Source organism: Podarcis pityusensis (assembly GCF_964106645.2).
Source record: "Podarcis pityusensis genome assembly, chromosome: 5".
Lineage (NCBI taxonomy): Eukaryota > Metazoa > Chordata > Lepidosauria > Squamata > Lacertidae > Podarcis > Podarcis pityusensis.
In genome coordinates, this window is record NC_138032.1 from 21,206,491 (window position 1) to 21,228,802 (window position 22,312).

At 42.2% G+C, this 22,312-nt stretch overlaps 1 protein-coding gene and 1 long non-coding RNA gene across 9 annotated transcripts in view; one reads left to right on the forward strand and one right to left on the reverse strand.

Moving 5' to 3' along the window:
- LEKR1 (leucine, glutamate and lysine rich 1) overlaps window positions 1-22,312 on the reverse strand; it is an 80,165-nt gene that overhangs the window by 18,592 nt on the left and 39,261 nt on the right. For all 8 annotated transcript variants that reach the window (XM_081007954.1, XM_081007956.1, XM_081007959.1 and 5 more), the window contains 4 exons: window positions 11,156-11,233; window positions 10,478-10,681; window positions 4,338-4,431; window positions 750-905 (listed from right to left, as the gene is read on the reverse strand). In XM_081007954.1, the coding sequence (XP_080864080.1) occupies window positions 750-905; window positions 4,338-4,431; window positions 10,478-10,681; window positions 11,156-11,233 (532 nt within the window). The remainder of the gene's footprint in view (window positions 1-749; window positions 906-4,337; window positions 4,432-10,477; window positions 10,682-11,155; window positions 11,234-22,312) is intronic.
- On the forward strand, window positions 13,532-18,768 carry LOC308478582. Its single transcript, XR_013987177.1, has 2 exons — window positions 13,532-13,581; window positions 16,835-18,768. It is a non-coding gene; the product is annotated as an uncharacterized lncRNA (long non-coding RNA).

A 22,312-nucleotide genomic window follows, 5' to 3' on the forward strand; every position in this document is an offset into this window, starting at 1 on the left:
TCTGCAAAAGTATTGTAATTTGGCCGAATGTTGATTGGGATGTCAGAGTAGAAGTAATTGTCTACCACTAAATTAGACTTAAGTTTAAACTATACGCTAATGATCAAATCCAAGATTATGAACAAAATGATAATTTGTTTGGAAATAATTCTTTAACGATGTAAGTGTGTGCGGGAGGCGTGGGGGAGTCCAAAGTAATGATGAAAAGATGTCAAATAATTAATGTTATTTGTTTAAATATGTTTATGTATTGAAAAACTTGAATAAATATATATTAAAAAAAAAAAAAAAGATAAATGTGTTTAACAGCAGAGCTGCTGCTTCTGATTGATGGATTTCACAGTCACACAGAAGAACATTGTGATCTGTAAAAGTCCGAAGGGAGTCGCAAAAGGGTGTGCCTGAGACTCCCAGGGATTCCTCAAATTTTGTAGACAGGATTACAACTCAGAAATGACAATCTGGGCGTCTTGACTCTATAAACAAGTCCAGTTTGAGCAACATGCTGTAACTAAAACACTCTTTTGCTGCTTGCCCATGTCAACAATAACTATTGATTCTGGGATTGTTTATTGATGTCAGCTCTAAATCTTCAAAACCTAGACTGTGACTCTGTCTGTGTCTAACACCCTGACTGTATCTAACCGCCCCATGGTATCATTTGATCTACATGATGAAATTAAGTGAATTCCCCCCTGCCCAGTGCATTTGTCAAAATCCCAAAGCAGTTTATTTCTAGTTGCTAAAACCTTAAGGTGTAGCTGGTCATCGTGATCTTTCTGATATTTTGCAATCAATTCTTGATGCTTTTGTTTCTCAATTTCTAGTTCCATTCTGGCTTCCTCTTTGAGGCTGAGAATCTCCTCTTTGTGATGAGCTTGTTCCTTTGCTCTATCAGCTTTGATCTAGAAAGCGAAAAACCTGGGTGTCAGTAAGTATCTGTTCAACTCGTGTCTTGTTTTACATTGAATGTACAGGCACCCAATTCAGAAAAAGGGGGTGGTAAAAAATTCTGTTAATCAAGATGAACAGCCTGTATGTATCTATTTATATCTATAACCTTTCATTGGTATGAAATATACAAAGCATGCAAAACCATAATATATATATAATGCTAATCACAGAGAAATATAAAAGCTATCAGCAATATTGTATGAATACACACAGATATAGACAGCTGTCGTTGCCATCTGAAGTGCCTGATGCACCACTGGTCTCTAAACTTCACACAGCCAGCTAATCTTATGCATGTTTACTTGGAAACAAGTACCTCCTTGCTTGATGATGCTCGGTTCCAGTTAGTGTGCAGATGATTGCAGTCTAAGCTCCATTCCAGTTGTTTTCAATAGAACTTAAGTGCATGCCAACATATTGTTTTGATGATCTGAATGTGGGTTGTATTGCTAAGAGTGAATCATTAACACAGTGATTTTGCCTAAAGAGTTGCCTAAATGGGTTCAGGGATTTGTTCCCCGATGACTCTCGCCTCCAAAATGCAACACCCCTCAAAGCTAGAAAGCAATGCACAGAAACAGCTTGAAGCCAGTCTGAAGAACGAATTTGGGGAGAGGGAATGGTGGGACATTTGTCTGTGGAAGGTGAAGTACGGGCTCTTTCTGGAAATCTTAAAAACTGTTAAACACCTCTCGTTGCTTCCATTTGCATAGGTGAAAATAGTCTCCACTATTCTTTCCCCCTCTCTCCCAACAGAATCTAAGCTCTGTAACGTAACCTCAGGAATTTCTCATTGCTCAAGGGAGTGAGAGCACACCCAGAACTTTTGCTTGCTCTGAAAAGCATTATTTCGATTATATCTCAAAGGCAAATTAGCAGAATGACTGGAGCCCACACAAAAGGATGGTCTCGTTATTGCAGCTTTCTAATCAGAGATTCACACCTTGGTGCACTCTCAAGCTCTCATTATGAGAACTTCATGAACATTTACGAGAAATGTCAACATTTTTTGGCACAGACAAGCAGTGGGGGAGCTCCAGCCTTTCAACCTGGCAGCTGTACAGATTTGGCCCACAAGGCAGTTTGGTGCAAGCCATACCCACGTTCCCCACACTTGATATAATGTCAAATGTGGAGCAAGCTGAAGACGCGGGAGAAAAGGAACATGGCGGCAAAGGACTATCAGGAGTCTTTAAATGCACCTTCAATAGTTCCTTGGCAGGCAGGGCTTATACTTGATGCCTTTTAAATGTGCCCTTGCCCTCTGCTATGCTCATTTTGCTGGGCTGATGCCCAACCTAGAAAGAACCCCAACCCCAGTCAAATTGAGTACTGCTGGACATCTCTTTGGGGAAAAAGGGGAGCACAGCCTCAACTCCCAGATCAGGCTTTTTAACCCTGTGAAATGTGTGGGCAGCACCCATTCTGTGTATACTTCTGCTTACAAATCAGGATAATTGTGTTTTTCCTATCAGGACATCACCTCTGTGCTGGTAAAGAAGTGGACCTCATCACTGCTGAAGTGCAGCACAAGGGTTTATTATATGTTGCATGTGCAGGTCAGGGAAGTGGCTGAAGTACACTTAAACATTACCAACGGGGGTCTGAAATGAAAGTTGACTGGCAGTATTGACACATCACTGGAAACTACTCTCAGGATGAAAATGTTTCCCATTTAGCAAACACCTGAAATCAGGGGAACTAATAACCATAATAATGAGGATTCTGAAAGACATTTCTCAATTATCTTGTTCAAGTTGCATAGCAACAATTGATTTCTTCTACTTGCAGAGCATTTTTATAACTCCGTGCATTAAATGCCAAAACACCACTTGAAGCAACTTAATTTTAAAAGAGATTTTTTCCCATTTAACAAAACATGTGGATTGATTTTTTTAAAAAATAAAGGGAACACATTATGCCTATGTAATGGCACAATGACCCAAGAAAAATGCAGCAACATCTCTTTGGTCTGATGAGAGCATTTTCAGAACACTTGACATTCAGCACATTTTAATACTGGTTAGCAAATCTAAGTGCTGTCTCTTATTTCTGTTAGTTCTTTATCCATTTTAAATGTCAAGCTGCACAACAAATTCTGATGGTGCAAACAGAGTGACCTCATGCTAAAATTATATCCTATATGTGAGAAATTAAGTTGTTTAGGACAGCTTGATATATTTATTAATAAAAGCCTGAAATGATGATGAATGTGTATAATCTGTGCCTACTGGGATAAAAGATGTGAACATTAAGAGCCTGGCATTGAAAGCTTGGGGTTTAATGACCAATCATGAGTAAAGAACATAAGTAGACTTTTGAGGAAGTTGTTTGAAACAAAAGATTGCAAATCCCTCAGCCCAGACACCCGAATAGAAGACAGAGAACAGCTGTCTAATATGGAACTTATTCACATTATCAAGTCTGTAGATGAGCCATTATATGTTTGTTATAATCATGAAAACGAGGCACCACAGAAAGAACCTGCAAAAAACCCCGATGGCATTCAGTGGAGTAAGTTCACACATTCAACTGCAAGTAACCAAGTGATGCATGTGTGAACTGCTCAAAGAGGGTTTTAAAAAGCAACATATCAGCATGTCTGAGGTTTATTGCATGAACAAGCAGTGTGGTTTGCAAGAAGTGGAGGAGACCAACAGCAGATTCTTCACTGTGAGAAAGAGTTCAAAAGGAGACTCGCCACTTCGATACTTCAGTAACTAAGCAATATATAAATACCTTAAACAAATAAACAAATTCTCAGGACTTTCCATAGCCAGTCAATAGGTGACACAGTTCTGCTTCTATTAGATTAGGAACTGGAGGAAAGTTGGGCACTAATATTTTCAGGAGGTCCCACGCTAGTGTATAGAGCTGTGTTTGCCTGTTGCCCTGCAGATTTTTTTGACTACAACCCCCACCACACCTGAGGGCACCAGGCTGGCAAAGGCTGATACAGAGGGTCTGAGACATGTTTTGTCTCAGCTGAGGGATCCTAGCTCACCTTCCCAGACAAATGTTGCCTTTTGCTTCAAATATGGTGATGAACACACAAAATGGCAGCTGAATATTTTGAGTCATGCGTTATATAGCATTGGGTCTTTAAGCAGAAATGCTAACCCTGCCTCTCCTGCTTTTACATTCACCATGTTTTTTAAAATGCCATAGGCTGCCCTGTGTTTCTGTGGAGTTGTATGTTGGAATAAACATTTTAAATAAATAAATCAGTATTTTTTTGTACAGTAAACCTTAATTTTGGATGAAAAAATATGAAAGAGTAGCTGAACAGAAGCTGTTAGGAAATGAGTGTCGGGCACATTTGCCTGACAACTGACTGAAGTTGGAGAAAACAAAAAAACGTGACACTGGAAATCCAGTATTACCTTTTCCTGCCAGTTCTTTTCCTTCAGCACCTTCTGCCTCAATGTTTCCTGCAGTTGCTCCATTCTGCTCCAATGGGAAATCAGCAGAGACTCCCTAAATATGACAAATATCCATGAACACCAGAGTTTCTATGGAAAGAGTGGGGGAAGCCAGCTCTAGCTTACGAGATTTACCTTCCCTCTCACCATTCAACTACAACACATGCTCTCTCTTTCTAATTAATTTTGTTTGCTATTACTGCAATGGGCTCAGAAATCTAGTTAGAGCCCATGTATGCTTCACACTATAATTAAAAATATTGATGTAGTTGACTCCAACTCTCTCATGTACTGCACTGTATTTGTAATATTACTGATGTGCAATCTTGTGAATACATTGATGTAAAATACTTCTCTGTGCCTGAAATAATTTTCAGTTCATACGACTGGATAAATATTGACACGTGTGGCATCAGATGTAGGCAAGGTGGGCATGGCTTTACAAAAACAGCCTCGTGGGCCACATGCAAAGGCCTCAGCCCTGATTTCAAGGCTCTCATCATTCTTCATTCCCAGTCCTCCTTGGGCACAGAGGTCAAAGCAAGTACTAACATGCCCAGCCCCAATTAGATGGGAGCTGGTGGTGGTATGGGTACAATTTATATTCCACTCAACTATCTCCCAGAAAAGCAGCTTCTACTATGGGAAGAAGGAAATGATTCTGATAGCCAGCTGATCCCCAGACTTAAAAGTGAGATCACTCTGTGACCTGCAGAGTATTCTGGGTGTGTTGCCCTGGAAAAGATTTTCCTTGATTTAAAGGAAGCTGGCAAGGGCTGGGAACACTTGTTCTAATTAAAATCTCATTGCTTGAAACGATGCCCGATAGATGCTCTGCAGGGTTCCTCTGAGTACACAGAGCTCTGTGCAAGAAGGTCTGTGAATTTTTGCAGTGTTAAGAGAAAGCACCAGCTTCTGCTTACATGAAGAACTGTGAATGTATCAGAGCCCTTGGTTGGTGCCACAGGGCAGAGGTGGGTATGTTGTGATTGCTGATAGATCTGGATTGCAATCTACTCCTATCTGTTCCTGTAAAATGCCTCTTTGTCAGAAGGAGTACTTTCAACATATATAGATGGAAAAATGAACGTTGCAGGGAGAAAGAACACTCCTAGCATTTCTGTCCCAGCCAGTGAAACTTTATTCAATTAACTATACAAATAAATGTTTGCTAGCTTATGAAGGTCTGCCGTGGAGAAGTTTAGCAAGTGCAGCTTCTCCTGTGAAGCAAGAACTTGCACTTGCTGGACTCCTAATTTCCGTTACTACTGCACTGTTCTGAAAGAAGCAAGAGCCCATTCATTCAAAGTTTCACCTGCAACTTTAATTTCTATGCGGTGACATTATTAGTCACCCGGTGGTGGGATTTATACATACATGAAACTTCCACTTGCTCAACTTCAACTGAACTGTGTGAATTAAGTGGGGCTACACGTTCCAACAAACAACAGAATGCAGGCACCATTTGGAAAGGCTACAAAATGACATCTGCTCAGTGACTGATGGGCTATGGAATCCAAAGTTTGTTGGGCCTCTTGACAGACCATGTATTTGGAAGTGAAAGACTAAGGGTCAAACTAGGTGATAAGACATTGTGGTGGTTTTAAAACAGCACGATTGGATTGGGGCCCTGACACTGAGAGAAGGGGTTAATTCTCTTCTCTGCACCATTCTTGTCCCCCCTACCAAAGGTATTTGCCCCACGGGAGAGAAAAAATGCATATCCCACACAAGTACAGTGGTACCTCAGGTTACATACGCTTCAGGTTACAGACTCCACTAACCAAGAAATAGTGCTTCAGGTTAAGAACTTTGCTTCAGGATGAGAACAGAAATCGTGCTCCGGCGGCATGGCTGCAGCAGGAGGCCCCATTAGCGAAAGTGGTGCTTCAGGTTAAGTACAGTTTCAGGTTAAGAACGGACCTCCGGAACGAATTAAGTACTTAACCTGAGGTACCACTGTAGCTGAATATTATCCCTAGGAAGCAAATGGGATGCCCAATATAGATTGGGAACATGACACAGAAGAAGGGTTAAGCCCCACTTCCCCAGCACTGCAGTTCCAGGCTGAAATCCTCCCCTCCTCACTGCTGCTTTTAAACTTTAAGAAACAATGGGAGATAATAATAATAATAATAATAATAATAATAATAATATTTATTATTTATACCCCGCCCATCTGGCTGGGCCTCCCCAGCCACTCTGGGCGGCTTCCATAGAAACCAAAAATACAGTAAAATATCACACGTTAAAAACTTCCCTGAACAGGGCTGCCTTAAGATGTCTTCTGAATGTCAGGTAGTTGTTTATCACTTTGACATCTGCTGGAAGGGCGTTCCACAGCGCGGGCGCCACTACCGAGAAGGCCCTCTGCCTGGTTCCCTGTAGCTTTGCTTCTCGCAATGAGGGAACCGCCAGAAGGCCCTCGGCGCTGGACCTCAGCGTCCGGGCAGAACGATGGGGGTGGAGACGCTCCTTCAGGTATACTGGACCGAGGCCGTTTAGGGCTTTAAAGGTCAGCACCAACACTTTGAATTGTGCTTGGAAACGTACTGAGAGCCAATGTAGGTCTTTCAAGACCGGTGTTATATGGTCTCGGCAGCCGCCCCCAGTCACCAGTCTAGCTGCCGCATTCTGGATTAGTTGTAGTTTCCGAGTCACCTTCAAAGGTAGCTCCACGTAGAGTGCATTGCAGTAGTCCAAGCGGGAGATAACCAGAGCATGCACCACTCTGGCGAGACAGTCCGCAGGCAGATAGGGTCTCAGCCTACGTACCAGATGGAGCTGGTAAACAGCTGCCCTGGATACAGATTTGACCTGTGCCTCCATGGACAGCTGTGAGTCCAAAATGACTCCCAGGCTGCGCACCTGGTCCTTCAGGGGCACAGTTACCCCATTCAGGACCAGGGAATCCTCCACACCTGCCCGCCTCCTGTCCCCCCAAAACAGTACTTCTGTCTTGTCAGGATTCAACCTCAATCTGTTAGCCGCCATCCATCCTCCAACTGCCTCCAGACACTCACACAGGACCTTCACTGGTTCTGATTAAAAGAGAGGTAGAGCTGATCAGCTCACATATCTCCAGACATCTTGTCTTGGCCAAATTTCAACCCTACTCCATGTCTAATGTAATCCACGTTGTGTTTCCACTTAGGGGCCCTTTACAGAGCAGAAACATGGTATTACTGGGGCTACTGTATTGAATAAATTGGTAATGTTACAGTATTTCACTGGGACACGGTTTGAAAATTTTATAAATCATGCAGAAGGTCCCAGGTTCAATCCCCAGCATCTCCAGGTAGAGCTGGGAGAGACTCACTGTCTGAAACCCTAGAGAGCCACTGCCAGTCAGTGTTGGCAGTACTGAGCTAGATGGACCAATGGTCTGACTCAGTATAGGGCGGCTATGGGGGAGCTTGGATTAAAGAACCTTTAAGAGCCTATCCAAAACCCATTGTCAGTAGATGTTGAATCAGTCTGCAGAATTCACATCTTAGGTAATGTAGTCAAATTAAACACCACCACTATGGGCCAATTTCACTGTTAATGGTTTCCCTCTGAAGAATGCATGCAGAGAACTATGTCGAAAGCTCTGCAAAATCCACACAGATGCTCCATGGGTGTTTTTTCATGAAGGAAATGAACCAATCTCAGCTTCAGTGGAAGGGTCTGCCTTAGAAGATGGTGGACTCTTCTTAGCTAGAGATTTTAAGCCAGGGGTGGTAAGCCATTTTAGCTCCAAAGACTACATTTTTTATCAGGATCTGACTTGGGGTCAAATTTGACAAGTGGGTGGCTTCACCTACTTGTCTAAATTCCATTTGCTCACCTCTCAAAAGTGGGAAGTGGTTTGTAAAAGTCTCCATCCTTCTTTTTTAAGCCCCCAACCTTTGATCTTTAATCTCCACTCATCAACTGATAAGAGGTGATTAAATCCTCTTGCCAAGGCTGCACAATCCTGTTCTATGCTGGGAAAAGGGCAGTGCAGCCAATGCATGATTAAATCCTGTCCTTCGACCTATCAGCTGACATTGCCAATGATGTCAGCTGATGGTCAGGTGGCTATTGCTTGGGGGAAACGGCATGGCAAACCAAACTGGACCCACTGGAGAGCCAGGATTGACTTGTGAGCTGGAGATTCTCCACCCCTGTTTTAACCAGAGCATGGATGACCAACGATCATGGATGTCATAGCGGCAGAATTCCTGCATCAGCAGGAGGTTGAAATAGTTGACCTTTGAGGTTGCTTTCAACTCTGTGGTTCAAATTCTACATGCATGTCCCCTGTATCCACACACATCCCATAGTATTGTAGATTGGGAGCAATAACTTGAAAACATGCAGCTCAGGGAGGGGAAAGGTTATCCCACGAGAGTTCGGCAGAAATGAGGTGTTCACTAGACAATTATAATTATTTGCTTGCACTCTTATGAAAATGAAAACACCTGCTGTATAAATGATGCTGCACTACTGAGGTTAATAGATTCAGGATTAGACAAATTAATGGAGGACATGGCTATCCCTAGCTACTAACCCTGGGGTTGTAGCCAATGCTAGCCCTACTCAGAGAAGACCCATTGAAATTAATGAAACTAAAGTCATGCTCATTCATTTCAAAGGGTCTGCTCTGAGTAGGACTAGCATTGACTACAGCTCTTGGTGGTTAAGTTCTTCATCACTTGCTGGGAATCTCAAGTGGAGAAAGTGCTCTTGCCCTCATGATTCACTTCAAACTTCCCATAGGCATCTCATTGGCCAGTGTGAGAAGAGGATGCTAAACTAGGTGGGTTCTTTGGTTTGATCTAGCAGGGCTCTCCTTATGTTCTTATGTCATTTCATTGCAAGCATTATTTGAAGATACCATTATTTGAAGAAGCACCAGAAAGATCGCTCAAAGGATAGCATGCTTAGAGAAACAGGCAGGGAACGATTTTACAAGCTTTTAAATATATATAGAGAGAGAGAGAGAGAGAGAGATGAACATAATTGTTATACGTGAATATCATCACTGAAACAGATATGTCGTAGCTGAGAACTGATCTGATGTGATGCCTGTGTCTGATGTGAACTACTGCATCATTCAAACATCAAGTTTGCCTTGAACTCACTAGGTTGCTTGAGATAAGCTACTAGGTCCCCATCAGCAACATGTGGACAATATTACTGAATCATCTCCCAGAGATGTCAGCAGTGATCATGGAGGGTGGTTGTGGAGGGCAGGAAATAGCCACTGCTGCTGAGCAGCTAGCAAATGAGGTGGTTGGGGCCCCACATCCTTAATTTCAGATGCTGGTGGAAGGCAGGGGGCAGTGCAGGCCTTCCAAGAAACATCCACTTATAGAACAATCGACTAATAGAATTGTAGAGTTGGAAGGGACCACGAGGATCATCTAGTCCAACCTCCTGCGATGCAGGAAACTTTCGGCCAATGCAGGGCTTGAACCCACGGTCCTGAGATTAAGTCTCATGCGCTACCAATTGAGCTATCTCTGAGGACACTTGTAAAGATGTGAATTCCCCCTCCACACAGATTGCTGCTAAGTGGTGGTCGTAGTATGTGGAGCATCTGAGACATTTTAAGTACTATATCTACTGCACCCAATCCAGAGGAAATCAGTCATGATTTGCCACTGGAAACCAATTAATTTATTTATAGTAAATGTGTATGCCGCCCTTCATTGGTAAATCTCAGGGCAGTTCACATCATGGAGATGGGGTTTGTTAGCTGTCACAAAGTTCTCTTGATGACTTAAGTGGGATTTAAACATGATTAATTTCTTTTAGATTGGGGTCAGCATTTCTGTTCTAATCCTATGCAGTTAAGGCTGAAATCCTAAACACACCCACTAGAGATTAAGCCTTACTGCGTTCAATGGGAATAGGCTTGTCCTAAAAATATTTTCCCCCCCCTTATTATTTAAAATATTATTAGTTCCGTGCACAGTTAATATGCTGTGCTCTGCAATGATTTATTTTGGGTGTGGAGGACTGTGAAGAGTCAACTTGTAGGGGACTTTCAGTTCGACGATATTCTCAGAAAGAAAATCTAGGCAGAACATCCTGTCCTGTAACGCTATGCATGGCAAGTCATTTCTGATTACCTTTCTTGCCTAAGCATTACCACTTCTTCCTCTCGCTGCTTGAGAAGACTCTTAATCGTTTCCAGTTCGCTCTCCAAATGGTCGGTGCGTTTTTTTAGCTCTCCTTCTTTCCTCTCTTTCTCAATCACTTCTTCCTGTAAACGTCCAGATGCTTGTTGGCAGGCAAGCAAAGACTCTTCTCGCTCTTTCAGGGTATTAGCAAACCTAAACGCAAAAAAAAGACCGCATGTAATAACCGAAGCAGTCGGTAAGCATATATAAAATGTATTCTGACATGGCCCTTACAGTAAATGCGAACACTATGCAAATAACTCTTCTGCATTATACCAGTGTAGTTAAGTCAGTGTGAACAGACTGTGTACTGATGAAATATATAAAACAGCACAAGAAAGAGAGCATGATACATTACTATTGTCATCATTTGTTATTAATAATTCTGTGCCTTAAAAATGTAAACATTTTACAGAAATTGATGAGGGGAAAGGGAGTTATCATAAAAGGGTTGGGGAAGAAGAGGAGATATGAGAATAAAAAACAGAAAATCAGCACAAAGCAAAAGAGGAGAAAAACTAAGATAAATGAAAAATGTCGGTAAAACCATCATGTGAATAGAATAATTTGATTTTCTATATTTCAGAGCAGCATCTGCATACAGTTGTAATAAATTCTGACTCATACTGAGATGTGGATGCTCCAATTTCAGATGTCAGTTTTTGGAGTTCACTTTGATAGTCTTCAACTTCTTTTGACTTCTTTCTAGAAAATAAAATGTAGTATTATAAATCTACTTGCCTTTAAAAAATCAACAGAATCCTTCTCATACAGTAGCCTTTATTTGTTAATGCTCTCAAGATGTTTTATTTTACCTTTTGGCAAAATACAAACAGGAGAGTGTTTTTGCACCTTTGCCCTGCTTGTGGGGAAAAAATGCTGGACCAAGTAGGTTTTCTGTCTGAGTCAGGCGAGCTCTTCTCGTGTTCTGAAAACAAACCGCAACTGAATTTTGTTTCAGTATATACTTACATTGACTATGTAGCTTTAGATGGGGGATTATTAAAACTGTTTTTAAAAAAATCTGCAACAAGAATGACTTTGAAGGCCATTGTAAACACACGCACACATCCCTTCTGTTTAAGCGGTGACTACATTTCCTTGCTGATGCTCCAAATTATTGGCACCCTGAATGAAATTACGAGCAATACTCTTCCATATCCAAAAATTCAGAAAAAGTATTAGGACAGAGTCAGGAGAGGTACTTATCATAGGAGTTGATGTTTTTTGCGTGGCTGTGGCCTGTTTCTGATAGATACCCTTTTGGCTAAAGGTTAGATGAGCATACAAAGGAAGTGTACTATGTCACTTGGTAGGAGCTGAAAAAAGGATGAGGAAATGAGAATCTGAAATAAAGGGCAAGCAGAAAGTGGGTAAAGATGGGTGGGGTATAAATAATAATGTATTAATTATTATTATCATTATTATTATTATTATTATTATTATTATTATTAAATTCTTGATAACAAATTCTTTATGATGCAGTAGTACAATGCCACACTGTCCATTCCCTATAATTCCAGCAGTTTTTCCAGGTTTTAAAAGACATGTCCCTTTGGATTGTTTTGCTCACAAGTGTTGTCTTTCCTTAAAATATATGGGTAGGCTAGGGAGTGAGGTGAAGGATCTGCATAGAGCTCTTCTTTGCCTGGACTGATTTAAATCAGGATGGCTCAGAATAACTAATACTTGACTTTTGTGACTTGATGTCACAAAAAACTATACCAGACCTGGCATCGTTTCTGACAGGTAAGGCAGAATGAGGACTCAAGGATTAATCCAATCAACCAGAAAGAGAGAGCAGTCACATCGTGGCATCGGAAAACTCTGCATTTGTATAAACATGTGGGGCTTGTACTTTGACTAATTTATTGTTTAGATTTTGTACTTAACAAATGTCTCATTAACTAAAAATCCAGGCGTATTGCAGGAGCATTACATCACTTTCAAACATAAGCCCAGTAGGAAACGCATAACTTGGACAAGGCAAATGCCTGCTGTGTATTGCTATAACCAATATTTGGAAACAGCTCAACTCATGCATAAGGAACCACTGTACACACCACTGACTAAGGCTGACCAAACTGAAACATGTCTGGCATTCCAGGTCCTCAAAGAACTCCACGGAAGAATATTTGGAACCTCTCATGTGTTGTGCTGAGTTTTTCTTTCATACGCATAACCCAGCCAGATGGGCGGGATAATATAAATATAAATATAAATATAAATATCAACAACAACAACAACATGCTGTGGATACATTATTGGGAAGTTTTGAATGCTTGATGTTTTAGTATGTTCTGATATACCGTATTTTTCGCTCTATAGGACGCACTTTTTCTCCTCCAAAAATGAAGGGGAAATGTGTGTGCGTCCTATGGGGCAAATGAAGGCTTTCGCTGAAGCCTGGAGAGCGAGGGGGGTTGGTGCGCACTGACCCCTCTCGCTCTCCAGGCTTCAGGAAGCTATCCGCTAGCCGTGGGAGACGCAGCACACCCCAAGCTTCGGGCTTTGCGCAGCGCTCCACTAGCCGTGGGAGAGTTGCGCGGCTCTCCCACGGCTAGCGGATAGCAGCCTGTTCTGGGGGCTGGGGTCGGGGGAAGCTCGGGCTTCCCCCACCCCAGCCCCGCACCTGGGGGGGAAATAATTTTTTTTTCTTTATTTCTCCCCCAAAAAACTAGGTGCGTCCTATGGGCCAGTGCATCCTATGGGGCGGAAAATACGGTATACTGTGAGCCACCCAGAGTGGCTGGGGGAACCCAGCCATATAGGTGGGGAATAATAATAATAATAATAATAATAATAATAATTAGTCATTTGAAGTCTCTGCATTAGACAGGTTTTGTTTAAAATTTCTATTTCCACGTTTTTTGTTTTTGTACTTTTCCTTTTCCTTTCCACATCCATGACAAAGTTCAACTTTTTTTTCTTATCTACTGTTTGTGATAAATAGTGCTAACACATTCGCTGACCGTTTCCTCATCCTGCTTTGTCAAAATATAGGTTGAAAGTAAGGCACAACAGTACCAGAAGTGTGGCTTCTACAGATTAAGGTAGGGCCTTCGGAGTATAAAGACGTACTCTTCCAACCTCAAACACTTGCTATGACTTCAAACCTTTCCAGTCTCCCACTGTTCTCCCACAGTACTGTCAGAACTCAGGATCTGGAGGCAAACTGGAAGCTCAGCCAAGAAGCAAATGGGGATGGTAGTCTACGAATGGTCAGGGCCAACCCTGCTACTTGGCAACAGGGTAAAAATGACATGCTTCAGGCAGCAACATGAACTGGGTCGGGACAGATAAAGGCAGGAGCTGATGTCTAAATGGTATAGCAATACTTTTCAAAAACTTGGCTCAGCACTGAGAGCAACTCAGACAAGAATCAGATGGAACCTTGCTATCACATTTGTGGCACCTGACCCTTGTCTGAGATGGTATGTGCAACAGCACTCTCTGCCTATCTGCAGGTGTCTGTTGCTTTCTTCTCAATTTTGAATAATTAACAGTACAAAAAAAGGGTTAAGCAGTCATTCTTGCCTACTGGACTCTAATGAAGGTATCAGCTTATTGTAGTTGCAATTTATTGCTGTATGTAAGATACCGGTTGTCAAATTAATTACTTTGGTGCTGATGTAGTGAACATAATTACATATATTCTGTAACTTTGTGTTTCTTTTTTAAAAAATGAAGACAGAATTTTGAACGCCTTTTCATTCATTCCTTTTATTCTACTTTCAGAAGTAAAAAAAGAATTAGCCAACTGTCCAATGATTCATATACCTAATTATTGTCAAATAACTGCTACATGAAAGTAAATACATTTGCTAAAGAATGTCAGAAGACCTTTAAGTCTAAAGAATTTCTTTTGAAATTTGTCAAGTCAATGATTTCCAGAGCAGGCTGTCACAATGATTTATGTAATTGCTGAATTCAAGCATTCAGTTCAAAAGAAAGTTCTACAGCCATTTCATGCGGCATGGAAAAATGATGTCTTGACTTAATATCATTATGTGTTAATGTTGCCAGTAGGTATTCCTTTGAAATGTATAGATATTCTTTGGCAACATGATTCAAATATTCAAAGATTATAGCTGTAAATCCATGACATAGACACCACAGATGCTAATTTAGTCTGAATGCTGCTAATTATATACTAAAAGCACCTAATTCTGAGTACCAAAACTAAAAGGAGGAAGTATAATGCATGATAAACTTTGGAATAAGGTCAAAACAGTGAACTCAGTACTGCTACTGCTGCTGCTACAACACACAAACAGGGAGAGAGAGAGAGAGAGACTTGTTTTTGTAGAATAAATATTTCAGGAACCTTGCTGCTGTTAGCCATGGGCAAGCTGCCATTCTTCCAAGCAACCTGGTTGCTTCAGATGTCACTGAAGTTGCCATTTGTGATATATATGTACAGGTGGGCAGCTGAGAATATAGATTTTGTGGGGGGAATAGAACTTTTTCTGTATGAACCTGCGAAGCTGCACAACTGATCATCCTTGTGCGGAAAGTGAGGAAAGTACGAGAAGGGGCACAAAGGACGTAGGATCCTAGAATCATAGAATTCAAGTTGGAAGAGAACCCCAAGGATCGTCTAGTTCTGTAATGTATCCTACTCAATACTGATCCAGAGTAGAACCTCAACGTATAGTTAGCAGAGTAAAAACTTAAACACGTTGCAGGATTCCTCCAAAATAGACCAGAGGCAATTAATATTTCATCCAGCAGAGCTTGACTGCTACTGAAGGCAAATGAGCATAATGGTCACAAATCCAATACATTCAGGATTGGCACTGTTCATAAGAAATCCAGTTGCAGCAGACTTACACTTACAATAACTTATAATAAGACTAAACCTTAATATTAAACATACTATATAAAAAACACCACACCACTTGGAAAGAGAGATAGAAAAGAGTGAAAACCCAGGCTCCTTCTGGCCTTACTATTATTGTCAGCATGACCTTGACAGAGATAACAGAAACAGTTTAAGCCAGCTGTACTCAGCTTCTCTGAAGGAATAACCCAAACATCACGAACCTTCTGCTTGTTTCTTTCACACAGAGAAGCTTCCAGAACCCTCTTGAATTACCGTATTTTTCGCTCTATAAGACGCACCAGACCACAAGACGCACCTAGTTTTTGGAGGAGGAAAACAAGAAAAAATATTCTGAATCTCAGAAGCCAGAACAGCAAGAGGGATCGCTGCACAGTGAAAGCAGCAATCCCTCTTGCTGTTCTGGCTTCTGGGATAGCTGTGCAGCCTGCATTCGCTCCATAAGACGCACACACATTTCCCCTTACTTTTTAGAAGGGAAAAAGTGAGTCTTATAGAGCAAAAAACACGGTAATTAGAATAGGAAAGACTTTCTGCACTAAGCACTCAACCCCTTGCAATGCAGGAATCTCAGCTAAAGCATCCCATGACAGATGGCCATCCAACGTCTGCTTAGCAACCTTCAAGGAAGGAGAGTCCACAACCTCCCAAGGGAGACTGTGCCACTGTTGAACAGCTTTCAACCGTCCACATTAGGTAAATGAAAGCCCATCCTCGCTATTCACACACCTTACCATAGATGAAAAGGGCCTCTGCTAGGCACATCAACTGGAAGTATATGAAAAGCAAGTAAAGAAACAAAGCATTTATGTGGTAAAGTTTAATCAATATGCCAAGGGTTCTAGTGTGAAAGATTTAGGAGGCCTGCCACATCCCCACAGCCTCAGAAGTTGCATCCATCTCCAGGCACCTGAGTCCCTGCCTACATAGAAACTCCAAGGATTTATCTTCTCACCAGACGTTTTCCTTGATCTCCTGTTTGCCCTAGTGATCCAGGTTCAGTGGGATTTATTTGAGCAGACAGGAGAAATTTGCTTGGCTCTTCTGCTGACAAGATCACCAGACCTCCCAATTCCCTTACCCTCCAATTGTTCCTGTAGCCTCAGGGGCATTTTGTAGCCCCCACCCCCAGGGCATGCGTCAAGATAGCGACCCCCTGCTGGCACCAACCCACTTCCTTCCTTGCTTTGATTAATCCTGGCCAGGTTGTTCTTGTTACAGAGCCGCTAACAGTGCGATCCACCATGTCTTTACATGAATGGCTAGCTTAAATGACTATTTACTGAATAACTACACAACACTTCAGAGGAAAAGCGTTTCTGCAGCGCCGCTGATGAAGTAACAAAGGGAACTGGGCATTCTCACCCCATGATTGAGCTGCAATTTCAAATTACAATCGCTTCCAGTTTTTGCTCTCTTCTATGGAAGTTCTGTAAAATGAAACTTTCTGTTCTATCTTGCAGATGGAAATCAAAAGGCATGAATGGAAGATGAGCTTTGGAAAATGAAGTAGGAGGAAAAGGGATATTTCTTATTGTACTCGGCAAGTATGCCGCCCAAATGGAGCCAGGCCCCTGGGTGATCATTCTTGCTGGAAATGTCTGCTGAAGAGTGATAATAACTGACGTCTACTAGACAGAGAAAGTCCCTCCAACATGTTCCAGATTCTGTGCACACAGAGCATGGACACATTGCTTAGTTATCTCTTTGTTAACCATCACTTGGTCTGACAGAACAACTGTTTTGCCAGGGCTGGTTGGACATGCACTTCTTTATTCAGATCAGAAAATTAACTGCTTTAAATATTTACTGTGGTTTTTGGGTTGAACTGTGAAAGGCCTTTTTCTATTGAGAAAAAAATGATATTGTTGTTTAAAATGTCTATGTGGGTTTAACATGGAGTGGTTTGTTGTTGTTTTTTTAAATAAATCTATGAGCCTACTCATTCATTCGTCGTCTCCTGAGAATCTGCCTAGGGTTAGACAGGGGTGGGGAGGGGATCTTGAACTTACACCACCAGCAGCCAAGTACCATTTTCTGGTCTACATCACCAGCCGCTGGGTGGGTCCTAAAGCCCAGCTCAACAGGCTCACTCCTGCTGTGGGAGATGGTTCATGGTGTCAGCAGCCCACACTGAGCACTGCTGGTCAGTCACTGAAGCTGTCTGATGGCTAGTTCTGACTGAATCATCTTTGCTTCTACAAATGTCACACAATCACCACCACAAGACTGCGGGGCTGCCTTCCCTTTGGTACCACTCAGAAGCTCATTTTCCCACTTTGCCTCACATATCACCAGCCGCCACCAGCTCACACTGCATGCTTCCTCCTCAGCTCTTCTCAGAGCAGGAGAAAGCTGGTGAGTGCATCATGCAAGGCTGCATCTATTGGAGCACAACACTTCCCTCTCACCTGGAGGAAACTAGAGGGAAGTAGGAAACAAGGGAGAAACCATGCTCAAGGCCTGCTCCTGGTCTCTGGCTGAATAGGCTAAATGTTTCATATGATGCCAGACTCAACACCACCAATATTTGATGCAAAAGTAGAGAAGACTATGAGAGCTCCACAGAAGAAGGCAGGCACACAGAAACGGATGCACTGCTAGTCTGCTGGTTAAGGTCAGCCAGAATGTTATTTCACTGCTCAGTTCTGAAATATAAATTAGGCACATATTTAGGAATATATTAATCTATCCTTAATTTTCTTGTCTTTTCTTATGGTAATTATAGGTGAAACAACAGGGAAGATTGGGACTTCAGATTGGGGGGAAAGTTGGCAGGCATGTATTACAAATGAGTGGTGTGCTGCCTGACACTTTAAATGCAGGCAGTGTATGTTCTCAATGTAATTTAAACCTAGTATGTGATCATTTACTGTAGCAACCACCAAACACTGAATTTGTGGTGCTGGTTTTTCAGTAAGTCAGGAATGAAAACAGGCAAGCAGCATAACAATTCAAACCCCACTAAAGCTGGAAACTTGGAGAAATTTATCATCATTATAACATTACTTCACCTATTAATAATTCTAGTTAATCTTTATATTTATACTTAAACTGAAATAGAATATACTACTTCGCTAAATTAGACCCAGACTCATTATGGAAACTCATTATGGTATATTTATGAATATGCAATCACTGTGTTTTTCATTTCAATTACTGTTAAAATATTTGGAACGCTTAGCAACAGGGTATTTGTAGATTTGATTTTCCATTCCCCCCCCAAAAAAATGTGAATGCAAGAACGTACATGTCATAAAGAAACCATATATATATTTCAAGGAAGGAAAGCCTGTTGAAAAGAATGCTGATTGCTGTTTTTTGAAATAACAATGCATGTACACTACCTCTGAATGTAAAATGCACCACAAATATAAAAAGGAATTTCACTCCTGAATTTGTTATGGTTAAAAGTCCACTTTTTATATAGCAAGGAAAAAAGTATTAAGGGCAAATATTACTAATCATGACTGTATCTAGTGAATGCCGGGAACTGTATGATAGTGGGAGAGCACATGCTATGCTTTCCATGCAAAAGGTCCAAATTTCAACCCCAGATATTTCCTGGATGGGCTGGAAAAGTCTCCTTTCTGAAACCTTAAAGAGCTATGACTAGTCAGTGTTAATAGTGTTGATGCAGATGAAGCAAAGACCAATGGTCTGACTCGGTACAGGTAGCTCTTATAAGACCTGTGCTTGTGTGCGTAGCCCATCCAGCAATGTGAAAAGGGATCTGACAATTTGTCCTTGTGAGGATTCTCTGGCCTTCACAAGCAGGGGTTGCAGGGAGCTGAAAAGCTCCCCTGGGAGCGTGATACACCACAAACAACCTCTTCCCTTGGATTTATTAGAACCAATGGAGGTTGTAGACAGGATACTAGGCTAGGTGGACCATTTGGTCTGACCCCGAAAGATGATTCTTGTGACGGTGCCAATGGATTTTATCATTTAACCGGAACTGGCTATTATGGGTAATGAACTTTTCACCATTCTTGCTAATAATGTTTCTTTCACTAAAGTCTGTTTATACCGGCTATATCATTTCCACATGCTCAGTGGCAGGCCTCCCTCTTGTAGGGCAAGTGTTTGGGCTTCTTCGTACAGGACTGTGTTGCGGTCTGAACAAGCCAAGCAGCCACTCGCTCGCAGTGCATTCTCCACCCATATTTTGCGGCAGGCTTTTCTGCACCTCTTATATAAGCATCTGCCTTGACTTTGGGTGCCTGCAGGTGTTTTTCACTTAGATCTCAGCCTCACTTGTTCCTTTTATGAGCTCTATACTCTGACTTGGCAGAATTTCCTGTTTTCTTTGTGGCTCTTGCATTCACTTTGTACAAATGGGTCCCACCACCACCACCACCTTGCTGCTGGAAATTGTACGTTGGAAGAGTGAGAGGGTTTGTGTGCCACTGTTCCTTATCACTGTAGTGCCAGATGCCATGTACTCAAAATCTGAAACAAAAATGGGCTTTTGTCCATACTGGTCACTTCCCACAAATCACATCAGCCTGACCCACAGGTGACATAATATGTGCCTTCAGATGTTGGGCAGGTAGAGACTTGGCTGCCACTGCAGAGTCAGGAGCCTTAAAGTGCCCAACCAATGGCTATGGAGTTCCATGTTTGCAGACAGTGGGCCTTTGGTTTCATCCAGCAGGGCTGCTACGTTCAACTTCCTTACAGTGTAAAAGATTCCCAGTATCTCCTGAATTGTTTTTCTAACTTCTCTACTCATTCAAAAATACACTATGCGTATAACCTCGTGAACTCTCTTGATCCCCAAATCTAGCAGTGGCAAGGATATTGAGTTGGAAGTTACAGGGTCACCAGCAGAGGAGGAGGACTGGGTTTCTGGCTCTAAGCATGATGCTGGTGTTCAGGAGTCCACTGAAGCTAAGACTGGCAGGCAGCACCAAGACCCATAGGACCACAGCCGGGAAACTCATAATAATAATAATAATAATAATAATAATAATAATAATAATATTTTATTTATATCCCACCCTCCCCAGCCAAAGCCGGGCTCAGAGCGGCTAACAACAGTAAAATGATACAATGATTGACTTTTTTCCAGGTCTGAGAAACTGAGTGTCCCCCACTCCTACAGTACAATGGTGCAGGGAGTACACCAAGTGGAAAATCCAGGAGCACAATAAGAGAGGTGTCTCTCTCTTTAAAAGACTATTGCTCTCCAAAATAAGAGGAAACATAGGAAATCAAAAGGGTTCATTTCATTTCCAGCTCTCCTTGGAACAAGTTGCTCACTAGGATGTCTATAGGTTGCTTCATGGGATCAGAAGAGGACAACAACCTACAACGTAATAAGGCACCACAAAGATAATAAAATAGTGTTATGAGTTTGTGGGTCCCAGACTCCCCTAAATTCCTGGGTCCAGTAGATGTTAAGATTTAATTAAGGCTTGGGGTGCTAAGCTGAGTGCTTGACACTTCTAATCCCCTGGAATCAGTTAAGTGTTAAAACTTAATTAAACTAGGCTAGTTTGTCGTGAGGTGATGGGCTATTAAGAGATAAAGCCATAGCTTAGGTTAGAGAAGTGATGTCACTGAGAAGGAACGCAGCAAGCTGGGGGCAGGGAGAGAGAGCAATGGTGTCTGTCTGAATCCAAGGCTGTGACTATGGGAGAAACAAGACCCTCATGAGGTGCTAATGCTGTGAACCCCTCCACTGTCGGCTCAGGTTGTATATATGTGTAAATAAACCCTGTATCTTAAAGACACTGCAGCCTCATTCTGAAAGGAAACATGAACCCTGGAACCCCTGGAATCTTGCACCACTCAGAGATTGGGGTGGTGTGAAAGGAGATTGAGGACTTCCGGGTTGGCGCCATCGCCGAATGGCGGACTCCCTCCGAGCTCCGGAGGGAGCCTGCTCGGCAGGGGCTGGGTCCTACCGCACCGGCGATGCGGGGACCCTTAAAAACCACGGCCACGGAGGCCGTGGACATGGAGACTCGGCTGGCACCGCTAGCGCCCTCCCGACTCGTGAAGGAGCCTTTTTAAAGGCTACGGATCGGGTGCCGGGGAGAAGCGTGGTGCTTTGAGTCCTCTGCTATCCCTGCCGAGCGAAGCCGCATGCCATCCGGCGGAGAGCGCTGACTTCTTCCATTGAAAATTCGGACTTCTTAACAACAACCCGTGAGTAATTTGGAAACCGGGTTCAAAAGGAGAAAAAAAAGAATTTTTTTTTCGGATTGGACACGAGCGGGGGGGGGATCCAAAAAGGAAGTCAGTCCCCCTCCCTACTGTAAACCTTCCAAAACAAGGATGGGGAAACCAAGGTCCAAAAAGATTTGTATTGCTGATAAAAACTAAGAATTCCACGATGGAGAACTACAAGAACTGTGCTGGAGGAAGAATTGAGGGAGAAGGGAAACGTAACCCCCCCCCCCTGGGAACCGGGGTGATTGAAGAGAGAGCCTGGTGAAAAGAGTCGGAGATTTTGACAGCTGTCAAAGTAGCTGTCAAAGTCGGAAAGCAGAGAGGATTTTATTATGAGAACTTTGCTGGTTAAATTTGTTACAATTTGCTATAACCCGTTAAAACTTGGATACAAAATGGCGAAAACATGGATAACAATCGGACTTTTGGACTAGAGAAAACAAAGTTACAACAATCCCCCTAGAGGAGTTTCGGGACATTACAAAGATGGTCGTAAGTGGAAAAATACCATTGGAATTTTACAGGACTGGTTATCTTCTGGGAAAGCTGCAAAACGGAAATAATATTTTGTCTACAGGATGTTCAGCTAAAGGAGACAATAGAATTTTCTATTGAAGAAAGGAAGGGACTGAACGCAAGTTTTTGTTCCTGAATAACAATAATCCCTGCAGAGTTACTAAACTTCTGAATTAGAACGTTTCAGCAGCGGAACAAGAGGAAATTGGACTACAACTTGGAAAGAACAATGGGGGGAGTTTTAT